Source organism: Amphiura filiformis, chromosome 11, assembly GCF_039555335.1.
Source record: "Amphiura filiformis chromosome 11, Afil_fr2py, whole genome shotgun sequence".
NCBI classification, from domain to species: Eukaryota; Metazoa; Echinodermata; class Ophiuroidea; order Amphilepidida; family Amphiuridae; genus Amphiura; species Amphiura filiformis.
The window spans coordinates 1,578,287-1,597,276 of NC_092638.1; the positions used below are offsets into that span (position 1 = coordinate 1,578,287).

General features: G+C 34.1%; 2 protein-coding genes across 2 annotated transcripts in view; both read left to right on the plus strand.

Annotated features, from left to right (window-relative positions):
* The window catches only part of LOC140163889 (bifunctional arginine demethylase and lysyl-hydroxylase JMJD6-like), a 35,082-nt gene extending 19,149 nt beyond the window's left edge, over positions 1 to 15,933 (plus strand). The window contains exons 2-4 of the mRNA XM_072187202.1: positions 9,858 to 9,993; positions 13,261 to 13,390; positions 15,848 to 15,933. Of these exons, the coding sequence (XP_072043303.1) occupies positions 9,858 to 9,993; positions 13,261 to 13,390; positions 15,848 to 15,933 (352 nt within the window). The remainder of the gene's footprint in view (positions 1 to 9,857; positions 9,994 to 13,260; positions 13,391 to 15,847) is intronic.
* Positions 15,934 to 17,453: 1,520 nt separating this feature from the next.
* Positions 17,454 to 17,894, plus strand: LOC140164186 (uncharacterized). Its single transcript, XM_072187429.1, has one exon. The coding sequence runs from the start codon at positions 17,454 to 17,456 to the stop codon at positions 17,892 to 17,894; it is 441 nt and encodes a 146-aa protein (XP_072043530.1).
* The last annotated feature ends 1,096 nt before the right edge of the window (positions 17,895 to 18,990 follow it).

An 18,990-nucleotide genomic window follows, 5' to 3' on the forward strand; every position in this document is an offset into this window, starting at 1 on the left:
GGTGTTTTGTATATTGATAGCCTTACAACATTTTTTGTTTTGCCAATTTTGCACAGATTTTAAAAGGAGTATTTTCACATAAAAACGGATAGAAGATGACTTGTTATCTGCCAAGATATTGCTCAAATAATTAACAATGGTTATATTCATATAAACTGAATATAAACTGAATTAAAACACACATCACATTCACAATTGTTTTTGCTCGTCAATAAATCACATTTTCTAATTATCAAGTGGAAAATATGTTCAGAAAAAGAATGGTTACAAATATAATCGGCTTTTACAGTAGATAAAAATTAACGTATATCTCATTACAATGAAATTCTGTTTATAAAAGTCTTTGTCTCGATGCAGTGATGCACAGAGAGCACGGTACTGAAGCTAAATACTATATACTAATTTAATGAACACGTAATTTGATGAGTCTACGTTTAAATATCATACATGATACTAAGTTTTAATTTTCACAATTTGTACAAGGTGAATGCACCAAGAATAAATATATTAGCAAATCCACAATTTCCACACAAGGCAAACAAATAAATCAGGAAAAGAAATTACCACAGAGTAAAACCTAAGCATAGCTCATTGGGGAACTTTCTTTGAAAAAGAAGTACAAATTGTTTCAGCATATCCTTTCATTTTAAAGAAGCTTTTATTTTCTTTTTCAACAAATTGCCTTAACTAATTCCCAGAGGTCGAATGTTGAAATCCTTCTTTTCTCCTCGTAGCGCGCATCGCACTTAACATACTCAAGGAAAATGGGTCAAAAGTGTCAGCTTACAATAACGCTTTTCACAAAGTGTGTTGAGTATGTGACACCTAATAGCATTATACAGTGAATTCTTTAAATGAGGAAAATTCCTGGGTCTTGTCATTGCGAATGTTTACTACAAGAAAACTGTCAAACAGTGTCAAGTTACAAAAACACCTGAAGTCATCGTTGTAAACAAAGGGCGACATTTGCAAAGAGGACCAGTTCTATACCCAGAATTAAAACAGGGCTAATAATGTGTTCCTATTGGTTTAGCGTAGCCTGTATTTTATACACATTTATGATGTAAACTGTTTCTGCAAACCCAGTACCTGTTCTTACAAATCCGGAAAATAACAACAATCGTGAGTTTGGAGATAAATACCTTTGAAAGAAACATACTTCAAAAATATATGAAGTTGACATAGAGCCATTGGTTGTGACACTGATGTTATCAAGACACAAGGGGGTCATTTTAAAGATTTTTTGACATGCTCTGGGTTTTGTTAATTTTATGCAGTGATCAAGATACAATGCTTATTAATATTTTCCTAAATCTTCATGATCATTTTAGGACTAAGAACCGGAACTTGTTATGTTATATTTCAAAATTAGGTTTTGATTTTAAAGTTTGACTCACTCTGAATAATCAGAAACACAAGACATTGATTCCCTAATTTCTCATTATAGAATTATAGATGTTGAAGATTATATATTGAATAATATGGATAGTGAACGTGATACTGGAGCAATATTTCTTGACCTTAAACAGGCTTTTGACTGTGTAAACCATTCTCTCTTAATTGAGAAACTGTATTGTTATGGTGTTCGAGGTAATGTATTAGAGTTATTCAAGTCTTATCGTAATAATAGAGCTCAAGCTGTAAATATTAATTCCACACTGTCTAACGTTAAAAACATCAATATCAGAATTCCTCAAGGATCAATACTTTGTCCCCTTCTGTTTATCATTTTTCTAAATAGCTTACCTATTAATTGTAAATGTACTATGTGTGCTGATGATACCACACTTCTTTGTACTGCTAATGACCATTCTACTCTTCAATCAGAATCACATATAAACGTTGATCATATTGCTGATTGGTTCAAGAGTAACAATCTTACTTTAAATGTTAAGAAAACTAAGTTTATGGTCTTTGGTACACGTCATATATGGGAAAAGTTCAAAAAATTTCACATATATTATAATAATGATAACATTGAGCGTGTAGATAAATACAAATACCTTGGTGTCACATTTGACCCTATCTTGTCTTGGTCAAATCACATTAACAAAATGTCTTCATGTATTTCCAAACGTTGTGGTATTATTAGACGTATAAACTATTATGTTCCTAGAGATACTCTCATCATGCTTGTTAATGCACTTGTCATGCCAAACTTTGATTATCGTAAGAGGTTATCCACTTCACTCATGTGTGACTTCTAACAAAAGGCACTGGTTCCCGTAGTATTCCTCATTCAAACTAATTCAATGCTCGACCTCGGAGTTACCTAGATGACCTTGGCGGGCTATTTTGAAACAGTCATGGTTGCACATGCAGGTACTTCTTTAGAATGTCCTAAACAAGGTATAGCAGTCGTTGATAGGATATGCAGCTTATAGAACATGGATAACCTCTATTAGAACACCTGTTGATGATATGATGGGTATCTTACAATGAACAAACTAAATGATAGGTGGTCTAACCAAAATGTTGGTACTAATAAGTAATATTCAAATGCCTTAATGGTATGGCTCCTAGTTACATATCATCTCAATTCAATTTCATGAACAGCATGCATTATTAAAGGCACCAGGAGTCAAACCAACGTTAATCTCCATGAAGTGTCATGGAATATTAATGCAGGGAAAGGGACTTTTACTTCACGTGCTGCTAAAATTTGGAACAGTCTTTCTGCTGATATTAAATGTAATTGTGAATCCATGAGTCTTTGTCAATTTAAACATATGATTCTTGCTTCATAAATTTGTGTATTCCATCTACATTATAGCAACATCTGTGTATTTGTAATGTAATTTTATAATTGTAAAATAATTAATATAATCTATGTACTTGTATGTAATTTTATCATTTTTAATTGTTTTTAATCGCTGTTTAAGAATCTTGTACTTTTTGCTGCAGCCTCCTTGGAAATCAGTGTATTAACATTTAAAGGGCTACCCTGGCTAAAGAATAAATAAATAAATTAATAGATAAATAAATAAATAAATAAATAAATAAATAAATAAATAAATAAATAAATAAATAAATAAATAAATAAATAAATAAATAAATAAATAAATAAATAGCTCGGAGAATGTCCAAGTTCAAGTAAAGTATGGTCGTCCAAATCACACAACCAGTTGTAGTGTGATAGCAGGTCTGTTTGTACAATGCTTCAGCTTTTGTACTTTTTGAGTCAATAGGGTAAGGAACGACTTAATTGCTTCATTTTTGTCATAAATGGGTAAAGTGCTTTGTCCTAAATAAGGACACTCGTAAGTGCAATGGTAACATGTAACCCATTAGAAGCAAGTTCTGTGTAATAGGATATGTTTGTGAGGTGTTTATTTTCACTTTACACGGTTTATTTCAGTACCGCAAATTTAAAGACCCGCAAAAATAAGTTTTGACTCAAAAGCTTTAATTAGCGGCTGTTTGAAACTGTGAACCCGCAATCGAAGTATTTTGTGAAAATTTGTACAGCTACAATATTCTGTTATACAGTACCATGAAAGTACTTGAAAAGTACAGCCTGTCTCAAAAAAAATTAGAAAATACCGTTGTGACATGATGCTTACACCAACGTCAATGGCGTTATTTTAGCTCTCAAATGCCGTTTGTTCTGTTCAATTTGCTTGTTTTAATCTCGAGATACATTTAGTTAACAACGAAAGAGTAAAATTACAATTGTGCCACTTTTACCAGGGAAGATCAAGAGGACTGTACATGTTAATCAATGATAGCATCAAGTTTATCCAGAGTTTATCCTTCGTGATAATTTTCCATTTAAAACAGATTAAAAGAGAAATAGATATTTCACATTCTACTGTAAAATTAAATATAATTAAAATTAAATATAATGTGCAATGCACATGGTGCATGGCAATGTCACTCAACATGTTAAAAGACAAACAAATATTGCAAACTTATAGGTTAATGAACGCGTATTACTTATTGGGAGAGAAATTAGACAAAATGATGTTGATGCGTCTTATGCACGAGCCCCGAAGTGGGGAATGCATTAGACGCATCAACATAAGTTGTCATTTATTTACATCAATGCCCTCTTCCCTAGTAAAAGTGGCACAAGTGTGATTTTACCCTATCAAACATTTCTCGAGATTAAAACAAGCAAATTGAACAGAACAAAAGGCAATTGAGAGCTAGAACTGCGTCCTTGACGTTGATGTAATAAGCATCCCGTCAAACCGGTATTTTCTAATTGCCATAGAGGGCGCTTTTCACTTGCACTTTTTTTTTTTATAGAGACAGGCTGTAGAGTAAAATGCGTATTAATGAACATAAACTCTAACGCACTTATGTCCCCATCCTCAGTAAATGAATGAGATGGATACCGGCAAATGCAGGAATTAACAGCAATTCAAATTACAATGAGAGTCAAAATTAAAATAATGAGTGTAAAATCTTTTTGTTTTATCAAATTTAATCTAAACTAAATTGTGCGCCAAAGCAACTTACATATCTTGCCATTTTGGTTCATCATACTGCAGTTACTGTCCGTTTTCCTATACACAATACACAGTGCTCTCACCATTGACGCGCGACCTTTACAAATAGTGTATGTTAGAAGTATATTGCATTTGCCTAGTTAACATCACTGTGTGAAAAATAACCGGCCAATATTTAAACTATTCTCCAAACTTCTAGCAAATATATTTCTCTAACATGACCTAAAATTACAGCTAGGTTAGATGTTCAGAAATAGTCGCACTTTCGTAGAATATGAGTGAGGGCAAAGCATAGCTAGCTCATAGCTAGCCAACTCCCCGTGTTAATTGAATGGAGATTTGACCGAAAATATTGAGCTATATTGGTAATGGACCGCTCCGTTCTGAAGGATGCCACATTAAAACGGTACAAGCTACATTTAAACTATTCTATGAAATTCTAGAAAATATAGTTTTGTAACATGTCCTAAATTTTTAGCTAATTTAGGTGTTTGGAAATAGTCGCACTTTTGTGTTTTAGGAAGGATATGTAAACGACAGATAACACCAAAATATATGAAGAAATTATTTCCAAACCGTGTTAAGTCAACAATCATTATGTTGCTCATTTTCAAGAATGCTGGTTAACAAAAAGCAGGCCATTGTCTCATTTCGTGAACAAAGGTCCACATACCATTGTTTCCTTGCGTTTCCTTTATAATCAGTTACCCAACTGAAGCTGTATTATAGCACCTCATAGCGATACCGCACATATAAAACAGACACATGTGCACAACCAGAGAAGATCCGATTTAATCAGTTGAGCTGTTTCAATGAGTGTTATCTTGGTTTAATAGCTTTAAATGGGGTTTAAGTCCTGCAAAGGTCGAGATGAATTCTACTGTAGACATGACTGCATCATGTTTTGTGGAGACACCAAAAACTTGTGTAAAAAGACTCAGCGCGTTTGTGTCATAAAATGCACTAGTGACCGATCCTACACAATATCACAGTCACATCCCCTCAGATAATTGCGTCTTGTTTGGAGGTGAAACACAATCCAAAAAAAGCTGATTTGATATTAAGATTAACGTTCAGTCCATCCTAATGGGTTTTAGCCCCAAAAGACATCTCGACCTGGCAATTGTGAGCTAAAATATTGGTCACAAGACTTTATGAGTAACAACGGAAAAAACAACAAGAATTTTGTTAGCGTTTTAGGGCCAGTATATGGGTTGATGTCATTTTGCGTAATTTTTGCTGTTACAACAGTTGGAGAGGTAATTTACCACTGCAGCAAATATTTGCTGCAACTTCGAGATTTTAGGAAGCCGAACAGATCCCCAAATAACGTTAAACATTTATTTGTAGCCGAGAACCAAGTTGCAACAGAGAGCAGAAAATATGGCATTTGCTGCAACAAAAAACACATGCAAAAACGTTGGACTATAATTAGACTGGACCTTACTGCCAAAAATTGAGATGAAAACACGTTGCTTTGGGAACCCCTGGTTATCAATTTACAATCATAATCACTCATGCAAGTCTTACAGCCTGTATAGGCACGCATAGGCTTTTATTGTGTGCTGCTTATTTTATGCCATTACACGACTTGTTTCCGGAGTATTTGTGTCAAAAACACATCCAATCAATTTTAGTCAACATATACACGGAAGGAGTCTAACATAAAAGAGTCATCAATCATGCAGGATTTTGTTGCTAATTTAATCCGTTTCTGATGGATTTCTAATGGATTTAATTCAACATGCTTTTAGCGAAGAACGGATAAGTTCTTCATTGAGTATGATATGAGTATTATATTTAGCAAAGGTCATAATTATTATCAATTTGTTGCAATAATGTGAATTTTTGCTCTGTCAAGAATATTTCAGCTTCTATGGAACTTAGATTATTCTAATAAAAGCATATTTCATGTTCCAGTCATATATTGTTTACTTATTTGAAGCACATATCACTTTTGGTCAATATTTTAAGTGTTTCTAAATAATTATGCAATGTGATATGCCCTGAGTATTCAATTTGATAATTTAACATGTTTAAGTTTTATTTACTAGTTACAGCTATTTCATGAGAGATATGAGAAAGGGAAACCCCTTTCAAGTAATTATGTACGAAGTTGTGTGTTATGACACATTTTAGGAGAAGCACCCATTGGTTGCAATACTCCATTCTTTCAAGGTGTATTATAATCTTGGGAAATTCCCAGTTTGCCACAATGTTTAGTGGATTGCATAAGATGTATAATCCCTGAGTTATTGATAGATTTTCGGTTTTTGTGAGTTTTATAAAGAAAAGGAAACTGATCACATTTTCGCCGTATAAGTGATAATCGAGTAGTGTATTTTCATTGTGTGGCACAAATACTTGATTGCCATGATATTCATAGATTAAACTATTGCACACAAGAGCAGTCTCTATCAAGGCGTTAAAATATTTAATGATTATAGAATGCCAAATATATATGGACACAAAATAGAATGATAATATAGGGTACAAATACAGATAAATGACTTCAAAATTATTACTAAACAGAGATCAATACACACAATACCTAAAGCATGATGCCCGAATAACCAATAAAATAATAAAAAAAAACATCCCGATTCTTCATCACCTGAATGCAACGAAAAGAAAGAGCAGCTCAAGGGTTGACACACAGATATATTCAAACACAGGAATATCCAAACATACATAGCAAAATATACAAACTGTAGTATTGGTGTTAACCGTGGTTTTCTGAAGTTTGATTGTGTCTAAAATACGGATACAGAACTATGTCCTTTCTGTGACGTATCATTGTGCTGATATTTTATAAAATTCATCTGATTATGTTGAAATTAAGATTTAATCTTAATCTGCATGATCAACCAGACAAACTTATTTGAAAGAACCGACGTTGGAACTTATACCGTCGGTCTTCAGCTGGGAGATATTTGATATATTTTAGGGAATAACCGAAACAACGAAGCTGCATTTAATTATGCATAAATACCAAGTATATTCGTAATTAAATATGCACAATTCAAAGCTCTGTGAGATGAGGAAAACGATTGATCTGAAAAAATGTAATAAACTTGTTTAAACGCTGTCCCATCACCTGCTGAGACTGTAACATTGATTGTGTAATCTACAGTCAGATATTGTAGAATGAAGCAAAAGTGACAGTATTTGATTGCTTTGTTGAACAAAATAGAATGAAAAAATTTTGGTTATATGTATTAAGATTGTGATCATTTGATTCATTACAAAATCAAAGTGATACTTGTTTTAATTATTCCATTGATGATCATAAAACAGTTATTTTTGTTTCAAACCTGACGCTTTGGCATATTTGTAATGTTTACACATGTCCCAACTTGCACCTAAATGGAATCAGCCAAATTTTTTGTTTTTTGTAGGTCAACAGAGCAAAGTTCGACATAATGTCATAATTCAAAGAATTATGACATTATGTCCTCCTATATAGAACTGCGTGTTAAACGGCCAATATAAACAGGTTTTTTTTTCACTTTACCTGGTTATTTCAGCTCAAAATGGACAGAAACCATTCCCGATAGTAATTATTACTAGCATTATTTCAGCATTTTGACTATATATTTAACAAATTTAAAATTTGAAGGCAATCGTACATTAAGGCTTTAAGTTGTGTGAACCTAATTTGAGTAAAGGAATTCATTTAAGTATAAAGGAATATAGTGTCTCTAATGGACAAGAAAAGACATTAATTTTGTTGGTTTTTGTAGGCCTCTGTTCACTGAAAACATAAATACTCTCGGCTCTCAAAACATTAACTGACTAAAAGCCAATAAGAGAACCTAAATGAATGTCTCGGGCGACCACAATGAAAATAATAACATTACAAATAGGTGAGACCTACAGCCCCTATGTACTACATAAACCACTTGTCCTGAATTTAATGCATTAATAACATAAGATGCTTTTAACTCCTCTAATTTGGGGCAGAAAGGTGGGATGAGGAAGGACTAAGGGGAGAGAGAGAACGATAGAGATAAGTCAGTGGAAAGGACAGGGCAGAAGAGAGATAGATAGGGAGAGAGAGAGAGAGAGAGAATAAAAGGGAGAGGAGAAGGCAGAGGAGATGAAAGAGGGAGACAGAAGAAAGTAGAAAGAGCAAAAGAAGTTTAGAGAGAAAGTACAGAGAGTAAGAGAGAGATGAGCGAGCGAGAGTACAGAGGGAAGAGACAGCTATAGCATGAGAGATTCCTGGATATTGATAACGCCGTGCAAATATATCATAATAGGCTTTAATCCACGTTAAACTAAAGTCTTACTGAAAGTTACCAAATTTAATCTCTCTTAATCGTTTAGTCTTGAAGTAAGCCTAACTTAAAAATAACGGGAAAACATCTGAAAATAAATGCCAAGATGTCCCTGTCAAAATACCAGGAAAACTGAAAATTATATTAAGAAATACATGGATTATAAGAAATAAGAATTATAATCTTATAGAATGTGTTTACGATTATCAAGATGAAAACTATTTCATAAGAAATTGTCACTTTTTATTGAACTAAAAAACTACTTAGGTAAAGTAGATTGTTGACTCTTGGCGTGTTGTTAGTTGTAACGGTTAATCTAATTTCAGTTGGGATATGTGTGATCAATTTTTGTGAATTAATCCTCTGACGAATCTTTAATCTAATTTGGATATCTTCTCTCTCATTTTATACATCTTGTTTTCTTGATGAAATGCAACAAAGAACTGAAGTTTTTGTACAGGAGGTTTTTCTCAAGGGAATGGAATTACAATTTGTGACGCTTGTGTTGAATTATATTGTCCCTGATTGAATGGTATACTGCAAAGAATTCTGATCAATACAATATTGTGTCTGCGTATTGTAGGGTAATAGGTAAATACCACACATCTTATCATGTAAAAAATGAATTCTGGGATTCAAATAACGTATCTTACATTTCAGAGAGGTGTTGCAAATTATGGCTACGTGAGTTTGAGTGAGATGTGTTGTACGGAGACGCGAGTCTGTATTACTTGGAAAGGATCTCAAAAGCAGCTCCTTTGGATGTCTGTGAGATCTTGACATCAGACAAGGCACTTGCTTCTATTTCGTATGCTTTCTGTTGTTGGAGACATGTCTAAATGCTAGATACTATTGATCAAACATAATTGCTATAGTGTACGCCACACTAAAAGCAAACATAATAGCGATGTTGTACAATGTTAATTTTTATGTAATGGATTACCTTGTTCATGTATTTACTCATTTTGTGTAATGTAATTTCTAACCTTTTGTTTTCAGTGTAAAAGGTAATAGCCCGCCCCGTCAAGCCTCTTTGGACACCACATCATTCCGTTGCTTTGGAAGTTCTTAATTTCATTTAATCTATTACAAAAACATTTTTGTTCTTGTTTTCTCCACACAGGAGTAATTGTGATCAACGCGTCCAAACAGAACTAAGAAAACATTACGAGAGACCTTACTTCATACCACCTACATCAGAGTCAAGTGCCTTAGACTGGATGTTCATGGGTGGTCCAGGGCCTGGTGCTGATATTCATGTAAGTTAAGAATATTAATATTTACCAAGTGCCTTAGATTTGGATTCATTTTGCTTAAATTTAACAATATTTCTAAAGCAAGAATTTCAAAGAGGATACAGGGATGGATTTTGGAAACATAATCAGTCCTTTATGAATGCTCTTTCTCCTCTAACTGGGACAAATTTGACAATGATCAAGATTTTGGCCCCTCGGATCGGAATACCGAGGCTTCAACATCACCTGACATGCCATGTACATAAATATGCAGAAACGGTGAGTTGGGTTGGGTTTTCGCCAGCCCATTCGGGGCTGGTACCTGTTTCAGGTTTGGGGTCAGTTTACTCAAGAGATTATATTTTAGTGGTATTGGAATGATTTTTTTTTACTTTTTGTGGTTAAATTTTTTAAAAATATTTTAATTCGATTTGTTAGGAAAAGTAAGTATGTTTTGCCGTTTCAACGAACGAAAACGAGTGAGTATTACCAAAGTTATGTTTGAACTAATTAATTATGACTTTAAAAGTTTAAAGGCCTAAATGTAACAATAATAGTTAATATATATAGCATCATATGGTCAGCAGAAGAAAATCTGACATCACCTATGATGTCATATCAGTGTCCTTGACCGGGGGTCCTTACTCCTTGACCACTGAACAGCGTGATATCATGTTGATAACAGATCTATAGAATCAAAATCTTCATCATATCCCCGGATCATATCACAGATTCTCAACAATCTGTGATCATATGGACCATATTGATGTGAAAGTAGTTATCTATCATATCCTGTGTCGTTTTATGGATAAAAATGACTCAAAATGTTATTGATGAAATGGTTGCTATCATAAACATCAGTTTTGTCTTTTCAACGGGAAAAATCCGATGCAAAATAAAGTTTTTAGGGCCTAGCTATAATATGGGCATAATTTATGCATATAGTATTGAACAATGTACCCCATTTGACATGCACTTATAGATAAATAAATTGTCTTACTTTATTAATTTAATAACTTCTTTATTATAAATAAAATGACACATAACTATTTGATTCATAAAATTACATTCAACAAAATGATTGAAGAGAAAACACACAAGGCACTAGGCAGACTGTTATAGAATGGAGTATGTAAGATGCCATGTCCATAGCTTCGCAGGAGTTTCCGACTAGCAATCAACATGATCAGCACATTCAGAAAAACACAGTTTAAGAGTGAAGATTGTAGTGAGTAACCAGTCCTTTATAAATGTGCTGGCCACTATCTATTATAATATAGTAGGCTTAAACTATACATTGCGAATTAATTAAGTTATTTTAAAATAAAATGTACATGTAAGTTAACTCAAACCGGCAGTGTTTATATCGAAAGCAGTGAAATCGGACATTCCTAAGCGAAGATATTGAGTTCGTAAGTTCTGGTATTACAAAATTGGAAATTGAGATATCGTGGGTAAAAAGCTGAAAAGACAAAAACCCAACGACAACAACAACAACAACAACAACAAAACAAACATACCAGAACAATTTGGAGTACATGTAATGAATTAAAAGAGTTGACATGAGATTAGGAATTAATGTTTTCTGCTGTTTCAGTGTGCATGTTCTCATCGTTGATGGTTTGGTGGACTGTCATGTAGATGTAAGCGTGATCCTAAAAATGCCTTTCACATTGACCAAAACTAATTACAAGACCTCTTCTACATTGAGGCTGGCTTTCCCTTTTAAAGGGAATTTTATTATTGAAACATTCTTTGATGTCAACATTTTTGTGAACCACAACGAACTATCTGAGATTGAAATGCCTATTTGCAGCATGTGAATGCACTCTTGCAAATATGCCCTCTTGCAATGGAGTTTGATATACCTGTTATATCTTTTTAAATTTGAACATAGTTTGTTGACCAAAACGTAAAATAATCCGAGATAGATATGCACAAGGTGTCCACTTTAATATACTATGACCTAAAATACTCCTATTTCAATAGCAAAATAACCTCCTTTCAACAATCATAGCTTCATATAAATTACCTCATTATGTATATGAGTATTTTTAAAAAGTAAACATCATCTCGCTTGTTAACAAAGTCTACGAGAAAAAAGTCTGAAACGTTGAAAATTATCATAAAATTATCTTTAAGATATTTTCAAATCTTGCCCAGACCACCTCAAACACGTAGCGGGCTAGTAATTTTCATGCATTTATCAGATGACTTTAGAACGTGACACTCAACTAACAGGATTTGCTATTGATCAAATACTTGATTCAAATAGAACTCAACAAAGTGACTTATGATGTTAACGGAAAAGTAAGCATCTCAACACTCAAGTATCACACTTAGTAGATTAGTCCGATAGTAGTTAGCACTTTTGAGGTGAGGCGGTGTATGCTCAATGCAAATTTACTTTGATCATGTTGATTGGGACATGCTAAGGAACATTCTAAGATAAAAATGAAAGATAAATCAAATTTTAGGTTTTTCTCAGTTGCGAGGCAAATTTTATTGATCGATAAGTGTTGTTGGTCCTCGCTACATGAATCGTCGTGCCTCTTGCAATGTACTTATCAGCACTTGACCGAATACTGTTAATTACCCCTGCATCAAAAAAAGAATGTCGAGAAGAGGAAACGTCAAACTATAGAGTGGCCTTTACCATATTGAGGAGAAAGGCTTTGTAACTGACAATAGCTATATGTGACTCCTCGCCACAACTGAGCCCGGATGTCGCCAGTGCCACTATTGAGATATGCTCCATCGAACTTAACAATAAACAATAGGAAAGAAAGGATTTATTGACTGTTTTATTGATTTTTCACTACTTAAATGTCAAGTACTATAGACATGATATACATCATTTTAAAGCTAATTTCAAGCAGAATATTTTGGTTGAATATCTCAAAAATGATGATTGGCGACATCCGGGCTCAGTTGTGGCGAGGAGTCACATATGTAATATCACCCTTAATAGAACAGTTTTGTCATTAATTTGTATACAAATTATCACAATAAACACCACTGCTATTTTCAAAAAGTGATATTTCGACAATAAAAACTATAAAAAGGACTTGGGGATATTAACGCAATTGTTGTATTATTAACGTGGTTCACTATTAGTGTAATACTATTTTTAACTGAACCTTTAGGCCTATTTATTACATTTGGCAAAAAGTACAAGCAAGACATATGTGCAAGAGAGCCAAACATTTGATCCAGAAGATCTTGCAGGCAAATCATAATTTTACAGTTTTTAATCATGATTTATTTTGTGTTTATGTTTTTCTTTCACAGATTGATAATGTTGATAAGCCATCATGGCAAGCACAGATCTCAGGCAAGAAAACATGGCAGCTGATACCACCACCTGAATGTGAAGACGTTTGTCAAGCAGTGGAAGTCACTGTCAACAAAGGAGATATTAGTAAGTTCATTAAGGGCTCTGGTAACAACGTTTGCACAGTATTTCATGTGGGACATGAGAGCACATCAGGCATATCGCATTACATTCTGAATACGAAGAATGTCCTTCTGATATCAAACAATTTTGATTTTTTTGAAATTCGCGATATAGTACAAATTTTATGACAAAATATTAAAATTTGATACAGGGTGTCCCCCCCAAAGAAGAGGCCCCTCATTGCGCCCTATTTTTCTCCTGTTTTCGAAAAGTTGATCAAGTATATGTTGGTATGTAAAGAAGCCTTAACCCATTAGCTTTAATAAACCGAAACAATTATTTCAATCGGCTCATAACTTTTGAAGATATGCCCTTTTAAAGAAATGTATCCGTTTTTCACTCTGTCCACGGAGGAGGTTTGGCTACTTCAAAGATTGAAAAGTGCATAATACCATGCATGAATATAAAACATTCCTCGGTGATAACTTTATAAAATAACAACTTTATTTTAGGGAATGGTCTTTACCGGTGGGCTTATGGGTTATGGATATTGTTAAGTGTCATTAATTTGGTGTGGGATGGGACCTTTTGCTATACTTGAAATTACTTATGTTTTTCTCGGTTATTTTATGCCTTTTTGTTTTATTATGTTTGTTATGTTTTTTTAACAGTTCTTGAAGTAAAATTTATAAATCTAATGATATTTACTTAAAGTGTATGTAGCTGGGAGGAAAAACCGACGATCATTTGAATATTTTGGTCTTTCGTATTAAAGAATTTTTCCCCCAAACACCTAAAAAAATTGAGGTCTTTGGGGGGAAAAATTCAATAAAAAATGTCAAAATTTTCCAATTATCGTCGGCCTACCCTCCCAGCTACATACACTTTAAGTACATATCATTAGATTTATAAATTTTACTTCGAGGACTGTTAAAAATGAAAAATAAAAAAATATAAACTTTTAATAATTTGCAATAAAATTTCTATCATATCGCAAATTTCAAAAATTCCAAATTATTTGATATCAGAAGGACATTCCTCGTATTTATAATACAATTCAATATGTCTGATGTGATCTTATGTTCCACAAAAATACTGTGTAAACGTTGTTACCAAAGCCCTAACCACATACTTTTGGCAATCTGCACGGCGGACACTGATGGGGAACTCCCGTCTAAGACACTAAATACTATTTTGTTGGCACTATCTCCTTTAAGACGTAGATAATAAGTTCAGCTTGTCTAAGATCTTTCATTTCGTACAACATTGCTCGCAGCAAAACTTAATAAAAAGATGACCTACTTTATATAAAATGTTGTTATGCTTACGCGTTAATCTGTTGCATCAAAATAATACAGATTACTTTTGTGAAATTTTCAATTTTGTATAATATAAAATATAAAGGTTACTAATTTCTACTGTGGTAATAATGATAATTCCCAATGCCACAAAATGTCTGTACAGAAACAAGCTGAAAAAGCAAAAATATGTTATATTGCATTAAAATTGTTTTGAAAATATTTTTCGGGGTTAGGGGGTGTCCAAGATATCATTTTTTTGGGTTTAACACGTAAACATGATATTTTCATGAACATTTGTTGATTTGCAGTATGTCATGAAACAATATTTTGTCATTAAAAATCAGTTGGAGTCAGAGAATGTAACGACTATTTTCGAATAAATTTGTATGACTAATGTTTAAAATACATAGCCGGCCAATCTAGATCGCTGCCAAATTGAATGAGGACACTAAACTCTCGTCTGGTTTTGTCTATACGATAAAACATGTTCATTGGAAATTCTGTCCTTTGTTCTTCCTCTGTATGATAAAGCATGTACAGGTACATTGTTTTTCCTCACGACATTTGCCCCTGTGGCACATTTTTTACTGCTAAAGCGATGACAATAGGTGGCACTATGATAGTATTTCGTGACAGTTAAATGCAAATATTTTGACTATCAAGACCACTTTCTTTCAGTGTATTTAATTAATTAGTTTTTTTTTCCAAAAACAGATGATTCTCATCATTTGCAATGATTTTAAGCTGTCCCAAATTGTCATAATTATCATCTAAATCTCACAGAATATTACCTCAATTTGTGTTATTTGGTAATAAATGCTAAGGAAAGTGCTCAAAGAAATTACAGTTAGAACTAAAACAACGTAAGAAAAACAAAACAACTGCAAGAACAGTGTACATGATAAACAAAGGCATCAGAAATGCATGTAACAAATTTAGGGGTTGAAAAAGGGACATGATTAACTAAATCACATTATAATATATAAAACAATGTACACAAATCATTATCTTTTGTGACATTTGGCTAAAAACTGGTTCACAAGGTCACGTCATGTATGATACATGAGGGACAATCAACTCCCTGAACTGTTTCAGAGTTCAGCAAGCCATATGATCTAAAATTTAGTGAAAAAATGAACACAACCTAAATGTACATACTTCTTATGTTTAATTATTGCAGTTATAGTGGACACAAACCAGTGGTATCACAAGACAACTATTCATCCTGGAGAGATCAGCATCACTATTGGGTCTGAGTATGATTGAAATAGGTATGAGATGATATTGAAGCAATGTACAAAAATTTACATTTTGCTAAAATATTTTGCTATAACTTGTCATGAAAGGAATTTGTCACATATGTAAACTATTATACATGAGCAGCTCCCTGAACTGTTCCAAATTGCAACAAACCATATGATTTAAAATTCAGTGAACACATATAATTTGAAACACAACTTAAAAGGGCATTTCGTGATCCACAGCCTCATCCCCCCCCCCACTTTTCTCAAAAAAAGTTGAGATTTTTATATCACTGGAAACCTCTGGCCGGCTACATAATGTTTATGTACAAAATATTTCTTGCAGATTAATTCGTTTAGCAAAGATATCGTGAAATTTGAATTTCGTTCTGGTGCACCAGAACGAAATTACAACGTATTGTCTATGGAGCAGTGTAATACACATAATCATGCATAACTCGCAAACGCAATATCGGAATCAACTGAAATTGTCATTGTGGGCCTTTAAATGTTCTTATTCTTATTTCTTATGTTTAATTATTGCAGTCATAGTAGACACAAACCAATGGTATCACAAGACAATGATTCATTCTGGAGAAATCAGCATCACTATTGGGTCTGAATATGACTGAAATATGTATTGGATATGACGCGGGTTATGTACAAATTATTCATCCTGCTGAAATGAGCATCTCATTTGGATCTGAATGTGACTGGAATAGGTACGGGATGGTATGAAATGATGAATGACTTCCTTCATCTGCATGTAATGAAGAGGAATCTTATAACACAATTCTTCATCATGTAGAGCTAACACTCACTGCTGGGTCTGAATATGACTACAATATGTATGAGATGGTACTGACAGGATGAATGACTTCCTTTACCTACATGTAATGAAGAGTCACAATTCCCCATCATTCACTGTTGGGTGAACACTCACTGTTGGGTCTGAATATGACTATACTATGTATGAGATGGTACTGACAGGATGAACGACTTCCTAATACCTGCATGTAATGAAGGAACATCATGACACAAATTATTTATCCTGCAGAAATCATAATCTCTGTTTGATCTCAATGAGCCTGAATTTGGTATGGGATGGTATATAATGATTAAAGACGTCCATCACCTGTATGTAATGAATGAGCATTTTATTAAACAAATCATTATCCTGCAGAACTTAGCATCTCTATTGAATCAATCACCCTGCTATCAGAATCCCTGCACTGCTTGCCAATACGCACTGCTTGCCGATAGTGGAGAGGCTGCCTAGCGCCAATTGCAACGTTTCGAGTCAGCATCCGCAAAAGTTGGCCTTCGCCTCTATGCCAGTAAAACAAAAGTCATGTTTATTGGCGACACTCCTCACATGGACATTCACACGACATCGGGTACCACCCTGATGGTCTGCGATGACATTAACTAGGCTGTAACGTGACAGATAACACTAGTGCTTTCCAGCGAAGGAGATAGGTTGCATGGGTCGCAGCTCGGCGACTTACCACTGTGTGGAATAGTACGGCCAGCGATGGCGCCAAAATGCAACTCTTCAAGTCCACTGTCGAATCTGTTCTCCTATACCGCTGTGAAGCTTTGGTTATCACAGACACATTGGGTAATTCCATTGACGCTTCTCACCGTGCCCTGATGCGCTACTGCCTTGGAGTGCATTTTCCAGATCGCCTATCAAACGACAATCTGTATGCCAGGGCAAAAGTTGCACCCGCGACATTGACACTCACACGCAACAGGCTACGGATTGTGGGCCACGCAATAAGGAGACCGGAACTGCCACTTTCCATCATCCTCCATCCTAACAATCAGGCCACAGAAGCCTATCGCCGTGGTGGTGCACTTCGCCGCACATATCTAGCTCAGCTCATAGGCGATCTCAACGCCATTAACTTGAGAATCAAGGACGCCTTCAGAATAGCGCAAAACCGCACAGAATGGCAGAGACTTATGGGATCTATGGGATAACTGTTTATTATAACTCTTTTAGTCACAACGCCTCATGTTCTTGAACTTGAGTTGCGTCACCTTAGTAGTAGTATTGAATCAGAATGTGACTGGAATAGGTACGGAATGATATGAAATGATGAAGGACTATATTCACCCGCATTTAATGAAGGAGCATCTTATGACACAAATTGTTCACCATGTCGAATTCAGCAACACATCCGGGTCTGAATATGAAGTAAAGTATTTGGCATCGTTATTACATAACATTCAAGATACTTTATCTGTTAATGACATAATAAACACATCACTAAAAGTAACTCCAAATCTTTGCATCAAATTTTAAAACTTTAGCAAAAACAAACCTATCTTAGTGCTGCAAATTTCAACACCTCATTTGTCTGAATAGCTCACTTGAATGCAAAAAGATGCAGAATCAAAAGTAAGTTGCATTCAAAAAGCTGTTCCCGTCAGTGTACAATTACAGTCTCTATATATTTGGTCAAAGACAGGAACGCTCTTAACAAAAGCAACATTTTATGAGTTTAGGTGTAACTTTTGAATATGTATCTTTTTCATTCAAAGGGTCACTATGGCAATACATTTACATCAAATTTTGCAGAACAAAACTGGATATATTTTTGCTATTTCAGTTTTAAAATGTGATGCATAGATGTATGTAAGATAACATCATTAAATACACAATTAAAAACAAAATGACCAAAAATCACTATACGTAACTATGGAATGAAGCCGACGAATTGCCCAAGTCATTTTTTTTTTGCAATTTCAAGAACAAGTACAAAAAATGGTCATTCATTTAAGCATATTTATTCCCCAATCTTTGCACAACAACAAATGATAATGAGACACATTAAAAAGAATAATTATAAATGAATAGGATGATTATGTCATCTACTACTAACTACATTACCTCAGAAATAAATTACAATGGATAATACGTGAATGGAAAACTTGGAACAATAGAATTACAATGGATAATATATGAATGGAAAAGGGCTAGATGTATATCATTGGCTAACAGATCATGAATAATACGCAGCCCACTGCCGACTTAATAGCACAGGTACGAGAACTTAGAACTGAAAAATATTAC